This window comes from Myotis davidii, unplaced genomic scaffold (assembly GCF_000327345.1).
Source record: "Myotis davidii unplaced genomic scaffold, ASM32734v1 scaffold247, whole genome shotgun sequence".
Taxonomy (NCBI): Eukaryota; Metazoa; Chordata; class Mammalia; order Chiroptera; family Vespertilionidae; genus Myotis; species Myotis davidii.
Window position 1 is genome coordinate 3,232,629 of NW_006299593.1, and position 8,986 is coordinate 3,241,614.

General features: G+C 37.3%; 1 protein-coding gene across 1 annotated transcript in view; it reads left to right on the forward strand.

Moving 5' to 3' along the window:
* Positions 1-8,986, forward strand: part of GFPT1 (glutamine--fructose-6-phosphate transaminase 1) — a 78,088-nt gene that overhangs the window by 41,114 nt on the left and 27,988 nt on the right. The window contains exons 8-10 of the mRNA XM_006775349.2: positions 3,693-3,754; positions 4,172-4,251; positions 8,009-8,114. Of these exons, the coding sequence (XP_006775412.1) occupies positions 3,693-3,754; positions 4,172-4,251; positions 8,009-8,114 (248 nt within the window). The remainder of the gene's footprint in view (positions 1-3,692; positions 3,755-4,171; positions 4,252-8,008; positions 8,115-8,986) is intronic.

Consider the following 8,986-nt stretch of genomic DNA (forward strand, 5'->3'; position numbering starts at 1 on the left):
TTGTTAGAGTGGCCTTGTGTATTATGTGTCCTGTAGAGCCCTGTGGCTTTGCCTCCCCAGTCACCTGAGCTGGGCACTCTAAGTATGCCCCTGTGTGGGTTGTATGTGCTTTCCTGTTGTAGTTGAGCCTCAATTGCTTTTGGCATCACTGGAAGGGATTGACCCCCAGGCCAATTGGCTGTGCAGACCAGCTTTGACTACAGAGGAAGAGCTGTTGTGTAGGAGACACCCTTATGGAGCAGGACTTGCTTTAGTGGGGCTTTGGTGCTCACCAAGTCTGCCCCTTCAGTATGTCACTGGTGGATGTGATAGGCTGTAATCTGGCATGGTCTGAAGCTGACCACTGGGTACAGTGGCTCTGAGGCCTCCTGGGAGGTGCAAAGTCAGCTACTGCTTGTGCCCTGCCTGGGGACACCCGTCAAGCTATGGAGTGATCTACAGATGGCTGCTACTTGTGTTGGGCTTGGAGGTGCCCAGGAGAGGCCAAGGTGTGAACCAAGGCAGGCTGCTGCTATTGCTGGTTCTAGGGCCACTTATTGAAAGGTATGGGGCATGGTAGGCCAGCTGCTGCTTGTTTGAGAGATATTAGGAAAGTCTGAAGCCTGAGCCAAGAGGCCATTTATATGGAAAAGCCACTACAAACAGGTTGAGTGGGCACACAATTTGGGTGTGGTGGGGTCTCAGGGAATCATGAGGGTGGAGCAAACTTGTGGGCCAAGTTGATGGATACTCAGATATTGCAACTGTCTGTTGGCATTGTGGCAGGGAGGTCTTCTCTGTACCTCTGCCAGCATTTTTGTGTGGGACAAAGCTGCCCCAGTTCTTGCCCTGATGCCAGACAAATTAGTTCCTCCCATATGTTCCTGGATCCTTTCAAGTTGCTGCCCCAGCACTGGAGCTCAGAGGCAATGAGTCAGAGTAAGTCTGTGTGTGGGCCCTTTAAAAGGAACTGCCTGGGACTTCAGCAACCCAACTGTGCCACAATCTCCACTGGTTTTTATAGCCTGAAGTTAGAGACTTCTCTTCCCAGGGTCTGGTGTGGGGCTAGGCTTGAGGGGTCTGGTATGGGACTGGAACCCTTTGCTCCTCATGAGGAACCTCCCCTGTGGGACTGGGACCCCGTGCTCATCATGAGGGACCTCTACAGCCAAGGTATCCCTCACGATTGAAAAACACCACACTGAGTGCAGGACCAGTCCATCTGTGCCTCCATCCCTCCTACCAGTCTCAATTTTCGTCTTCTTTAATTCTCTAATTGTAGGACTTCCATTCAGCCAGATTTCAGGTGGTTCTGAATCATGGTTATTTTCTAGTTCAGTTGTAATTTTGATGTAGTTGTGGGAGGAGGCAAGTACTGTGTTTACCTATGCCACCATCTTGACTTGCCTCCTGTTACCTTAATTTTGAACAGTGGGTAATGGCGTATGGTGGTCAAAAAGATTAGAAATTGATTAGTGAGATTTTTGAGGAAAAAAAAATTCTGTAGATAAGATTTGGATATGATGAATATTTCCTTAAATGTGCCAATTTTTTTTTTCTTTCTAATTACAGGAAAGTAAAGGTTATGACTTTGAATCTGAAACAGACACAGAAACAATTGCCAAGCTTGTTAAGTACATGTATGACAATCGGGAAAGTCAAGATACCAGTTTTACCACCTTGGTGGAGAGAGTTATCCAACAATTGGTATTAAATCACACTTTAAAAAATTATTTTTTAATTACAGTTTTCACTGAATAGTGGTTGGGAAATCATATACTTTACAGAGTGTTCCCCCTGATATTTCCAGTGCCCACCTGGCACCGTGCATAATTATTTCAGTATTATTGACTATGTTCCCTGTGCTGTACTTTACATCCCTGGGCCTATTTTGTAGCTGCCAATCTGTACTTCTTAATCCCTTTACCTATTTCACCCCAACCTCCCTCACCCCTGGCAACCAACAGTCTTTAAACTACCCTTTTAAAAGATAATTATTATAAACATTAATCATAATATATCTTTTTTTAATAATATGTTCTTAAAATTAAGTTTGAGAAGCAGGAACTATGCTAATTTTAAAATATTTTTGGCTTTTACTTTTCATATATAACGTTTCAACCTGAATAATTTTGAGGGATTGTTGTTTCACTGATGAACCCTCCTTTCCCACACACTTAAAATTCTGCTTCTTTCACTGTACTTTTGTGTTAGGGGAATTAAAAGTAACCTAAAATCAGTTTGTCCAAAAAGTATGCATGCATACACACACACATACAAACACATACAAACACATACAAACCCATACATACAACACACAAACATGCATACAGTATACATAGACAGGGACTCATCATTTTCTTGCTTCCTGCTCAGGTTAGTTTCAATGAAATGTACACTTTTTATTCTGGGATAATGTTTGCTTATCTCTGAGTCAGTCTAGACAACTCCTTATTTTTCGTTATGGGGACTTTTCCTTGGCTCTTTGCTTCTATGGAAAAGTATTTCCCAGTCCAAGAGAAAAGTGGTATTCTTTTTGATCCCATCTAAAGTGCCCTAAATAAAGATTAAAGATCCACAAAAGTCCAAATGCATAGTGATTTCTATCCCCCTCCCCCACTCATAGCTCTAGCTTTCCCATTTAAAAGCCCTTTACTTCTCAGTGAAGGTCCAGCCCTCATTTCCCACCTCATCCCATCCTTATGATGTCTGCAGTAAAGGAGGAGACAGAAAGATGAAGAAAATAGAGGTCCATTCCATCCCTTTACTCAATGCAGAGTATTGTGCCTTCCCAGTCTTGTCTTATTTCTACTCAGTGTATAACCCAGTTTGTGTTCTATGGTGTTTTCTTCCTTCTCCTACCTCATGTTCCTCCTTTATTCATTCTTGATTTCTTTAGGCCCTGTCCTGGAGGAGGTTAGGTGGAGGGGGTGGTATGATATGCATGTTAATAATTGTGATTGTATATATTTATCTCCAATGTCAAGGTAAAAAAAAAAAGTGTAAGTTAACAGTGGTATAAAATGGGTTTTGGGTATTGAACTTAGGTCCTTTCCTAATTCTGTCTTCCCTTTATTAATGTATAATATGGAAGATATGATTTATTTATTGAGAAACATTGGTAGTATGTTTGAATTTTTTATAGGACTTTCAGCTATAAAAACCCTAGAACATTTTATTGATATAACTAGAGGCCCAGTGCATGGATCTGTGCACGAGTGGGGTTCAGTTGGCTCACCCCAATGGGGGCCCATAGGCCAGGCCAGCCGGGGGGTTGGGCTGTGGGTGGTTGGCCGGCTGGCCCCACCCCCGATTGGGGTTGCGGGGGCTGATCGGGGCCTGAATCAGGCCAGTTGGTGCCGCAGTGTATGTCATAGCCACCAGTCATTCTGGTCATTCTGCCATTCCTGTTGCTGGGCTTTTATATATATAGATTAGACCAAAAAAAAAAGATGTGTTCTTTCCATTAAAATGGTCTGTTTTAGAGCTATTTATCTATTGAGCCTATTTGAAGAGTAAGCTTGTTTAAAAAGTGACTCCTTTATACACCAAAGCTCAAGAGGAAGTGTCTGCCTAATATTTAGACTCATTTGTAAACTAGTGCAAAAAGTGGTTATGTAAACAAAAAGTTTGTGGTAAAGCCAGTATGTATTAGACATGTCACATTTGATAATTATCATATGTATTGCTGACTCATTTTTTTCCCTCCATAGGAAGGTGCTTTTGCACTTGTATTTAAAAGTGTTCATTTTCCTGGCCAAGCAGTTGGCACAAGGTATGTATAAATTTAATAATGCCTAATAATTATATGTATTTTGAAACTTTTGAATTGTAAGTTTATTCTCTGTACACAATAAATCTCCCTTCACCATAAAGGCCTGTATAGCAACTACTCAGTTTTGCTCTTGTAGTGTGAAAGCTGCTGTAGGAAATATGTAAAAGAATGGGCATGGCTGTGTTCCAATAGAAATTGACAAACCTGCTCTGTGGGTCAGATTTGCTTAGCTCTGTTATTGAATGTTTTGTTTAAAAATTCTGTTTATATTAATCTGTTGTTATATCTGAAGTTGAGCTTGGAGGGAGAATTTAAACTTTATTTGAAGAGTGTTCTGTTGTCATCACATATAAATTTTATATCATTAATGTGTGGTTTATAAAAATGGTTTAATTCTGTTTAATTTTGTACTAACAGACGAGGTAGCCCTCTGTTGATTGGTGTACGAAGTGAACATAAACTCTCTACTGATCACATTCCAATACTCTACAGAACAGGTAAAAACTGTTCCTACATCATGCCATGGGTAGAATGTATAAATTGAATGCAGTAGATAATGAAGAATTGTTTTCCTTAAATTGAAATAAATGCTTCTTTGGTCAGGTCCACTCATATATAGTTCTGTCTAGACATGAAAAGTATTTGTTTTGTGATTTCTCTGACAAGTAGAATTTTTTTCTGTTGTATATCCATAGCTAGGACTCAGATTGGATCAAAATTCACACGGTGGGGATCACAGGGAGAAAGAGGTGGGAAATGCACTGCATGGATGGGGAGGAATCTTATCCTGTTTTGTTTATTCTTTACTAATTCTTTGTTCTTGGAGTGAATGAATGTGCTGGGCCTCTAAAAATGTGCTTATTTTATGGGGAAATACATTTTGACATTTTTTCTAACTTGCAGAGTATATTTTGTCTGTCTGCTTTTGGCATTTAGAAAACTGCTTTTAGTAATTTGTTTCTTTAAAGTCTCTGAGATTTGAAAAAAATAGTTTTTTTTCCTTTGCTTTAAATTAAAATCATGTAGGATACCTTATTATAACTAAGATGCCAAGATGGGGAAAAGAGCATTGTGTTCTAGACTATTATAGATTGGACTTAGTTATAATTTGAATAATTCAGCCTAATTTTTAACTGACATAGTCGGTTTTAATGGTTTTTATTTTATGCATGACATTTTACTTTTAGATTTACATTCAGTATCTTGATTGGCTTTGTTTGGATTTGGAATTGTTCTTTTTTAATAAGTTTGAATTTTTTATAAGACTTTCAGCTGTATAAACTCTGGAACATTTCATGGATATAATTAGATTTTTAAAAAGATGTGCTCTTACCATTTGCTTATTACTAAAAGTAAATTCAGGAAATTAGAACTTATATTATTAATGTGTAATTCTTGATTTCTTGAAAAAAATTTAGCAAAATACTCTAAACCTATTCATCTTTAGATTATAACTGCTTTCACTATTTTATCTGTAGCAGATAAAAGTTCTGAGATGTTAGAATTTTTTATCTTCCTCATCCCCTTCCCTCCCTTTTCAGAAGAAAAACTAGTCTATCAGTGAGAGTGCAAATTTTGGATCCAGAGTTCCAGATTTCTGTTAATAATTCTGCTGTGTATACATTACCTATATATTACCTTGTACATTGTTTTAAGCTGCTTTTAGAAGCAATGGGAAAACATTGGCTAAGGGTTTAAGAAATTGGAGGAAACGTTTATCACGGAACAGATCTTTTTGAGATGAGAGTTTATGTTTTAGTAACCCTTACTTCTCTAGCTCCTAATAGGTAGAGAGTGTGCTCAACAGAGTAATTTAAAAAATAGGCCTCTTATTGAAGAGGCTGTGTAAAGAGGAGAACCCTGAACTGGCTTTTAGGCTGTTACTATTTTCTCCAGGTGACCAAATAAAGTGGAATGATGATAATTGTATTCCACTTAAATGAAATCAGATGAGAGAATATAGAAAGACATTTTATAGATTTTAAGAGTCATAAATGTGTCAAGTAGTAGTGTTCTTTTCATTTAAATTGGCAATGATACCTTAACTTCTTCTGAATATTGTAATTAAATATACTTTGTTACTTGAAGAATGAAATAACCAATATTTGGAGAAAGAATATGTATAGTGAAACTCAGCCCCATTAGTGCATTATATAACCAAAGCTGGTTGTGTTTATTTAAAAAAATGTAGGTGCTTGGCTATCATTTTGCCTATTTTTTTAAAAAGATGTTTTTATTGATTTTAGAGAGAGGAAGGGAGAGGGAGAGGGAAACATTGATCAGCTGCCTCCTTCATGCCCCCTGGGGATTGAGCCCGCAACCTGGGTGTGTGCCCCCACCAGGAATCTAACTGGTGACCTTTCAGTGCATGGGATGATGCTCAACCAAATGAGCCACACCGGTCAGTACGCATTTTACCTGTTTCTTGATTCACTTTTTATTTTTTTTAAATATATTTTTTATTGATTTCAGAGAGGAAGGGAGAGGGAGAGAGAGATAGAAACATCAGTGATAAGAGAGAATCATTGATTGGCTGCCTCCTGCACACCCCCAACTGGAGGTCGAGCCCGTAACTCAGGCATATGCCTTTGACTGGAATTGAATCCAGGACCCTTCAGTCCACAGGCTGACGCTCTACCCACTGAGCCAAACTGGCTAAGGCTTGATTCACTTTTTGAAAGACAATAAAGCTCATTCTTTTTCATGTAAAATTTCCTGAGTTCTGTCAAATGCAGACAGGTGTGTAACCACTACCACAGTCAAGATACAGAAAAATTCCATCCCTCAAAAAGTTCCCTCCCACTGCCACTTTGTAATCAACCCTGGTCCCCATTCTCAGCCTCTGGCAGACACTGATCTGTTTTATCTGTCTTGAGTATTATTTTTTCTAGGATGTTACATAATACTTATTTTTTGAAGTGCAGTATCTTTCTGCTATTGAATTTGGATGGGAAGAAATATTTGGTTTTCATGCCTAAACCAAATAATCATGGATTGTGGAGAACTTTGATGTGTATTTCTAAGAATAATTACTTCCAAGTCTTTATAGACATGCATTTTAGAGGATTAACACATTATGAATTTTTTGCAAATATATTTATGATGATGTCTAGTCATTGTGTACGTAGGTTATATAGTTACTATGTCCTGATTTTAGAGAAAGGTGCTCTTTTGTCTCTTTGACATTTATATAGTCTTCAATTAATAGATTAAAAAATATATTTGCTAATTTGTCAGATTTCAGTATGCTTTCCAGTTTTGTCTTTAGCTATGAATGAGCAAAAAGGAAAAAAATCTTCATCAATGATTGACGAATTAAGTAGAGATGCCAAAATTCTAAAGTGCTAGAATTAAGAGGATATTGTCAATGCAAATGGACCATTACTCCTTTTTTCGAACTTAAATGTTAGAAAACTCAGTTTTAAGAAGAAGAGGTTCTGCTTTTATAATATTTTCATTCCTTATTTGTTAGTTATAAGTATCTTTGTTTTGTTTTTAAATTACAGTTAGTGGAGACTATATCTTGATTTGTTAGGTCAGTTTACTATTTTTTTAATTGTTTGCTTTTTATTTTTTTAAAAATAGTTTTTTATTGATTTTAGAGATAGAAGAAGGGAGAGAGAGAGAGAAAGAGAGAGAAAGATAGAAACATCTATGAGAGAGAAATGGCTGCCTTCTGCATGCCCCACATTGGGGAATGAGCCCACAACCCAGGCATGTGCCCTGACTGGGAATTGAACTGTCAGCCTCTCAGTGCATGAGTTGATGCTCAAACACTGAACCACACCAGCAGGGCACAAAATTATTATTAAAATCTAGAGAAGTTTTGTTATGAGATAATAAAAATTACTATGCCACTTGTCTTTATTTTTTATTATACAATTTTGATATTTTAAATGTGATTTTATGATAAGTTTAGGTATACAAACATGTATTAATTCTATATATATACTTTCTTAAAAAAGAGTGATATTAATAAAGTATTTTGATTTTTACCTGGAAAAGAAATATTAAAAACATTTATATTATAGCACAGTTATCGGCCATACTCTCTTTGATAGTTGCTATTTCACTGTACATGATTTGTCTGTTTTTCTTCTTGCATGGAAATAAGTGATCTTTTTTTTCAGCATTTAAAGTTGCTGAAATTACTTTGTGTTGCTATGGTTTTTTGTTGATTTTTCTAGAAAATTATGTATATTTTTATATTGGCCCTGGTTTTCTACATGCTTACCTATTAACTCTGTGCTCTAGGCAAAGATAAGAAAGGAAGCTGCAATCTCTCTCGTGTGGACAGCACAACTTGCCTTTTCCCTGTTGAGGAAAAAGCGGTGGAATATTACTTTGCTTCTGATGCAAGGTGAGCTCCCTTAGTTGATTCAAAGAGAATTTGTAGTGAAACTTGTGATGCTACAGGAAACCAGAAAGTCATTTTGTATTAATGTAGTCATGTTGTACATGAGAACTTTGTTAATTAAGAAAGTGAAGGTGACCATTTTTTGGAGATGGGTTTTAAGAACACCTTTTCTCTCAATTCAAAGCACATAGATCAATAAAGAACAGATAATAAACCTTGAGACTTGTTCCAGTGTATTTATGCTGAGCTCATGCATTTTTTTCTCCTTTTTTAGGAGCCTTATCTAGGTTTTATAGGGAGGAGAGATTTTTAAAAATTTATTATTTATTGATTTGAGAGAGAGAAATAGAAACATTGATTTGGTGTTCTATTTATTTATGCATTCATTGGTTGTCTCTTATGTGTGCCCTGACTAGGGATTGAACCCACAACCTTGGCATATTGGGACAGTGCTATAACCAACTGAGCTACTCAGCCAGGGCAGGATGAAAGATTTTAGATTGGAGTGTTAATAGTTTAGTATCCCACCAATTATAGGAAAGTTGCTAAACCATTTTACTTTTAGTCTAATGTAGACGTTTATCTTTTTAATTCAGAAGTAATTGGCAACATAATCAGTTTTACAAAGGAAATAGTACTAGACTATGTGAGAAAATGCAGTGGGATGCTTAGATGAATTTATAAATGAAATACTAATAATCCTTATCTAACAAAAGAGAAACATGGTAATTGGCATACGACCGCTAGCTACCCTTCCCATTGGCTAATCAGCGAGATATGCAAATTAACTGCCAGCCAAGATGGTGGCCGGCAGCCAGGCAGCTTGAAACTAACATGAGGCTTGCTTGCTTCAGTGACGGAGGACTCCAACGTTC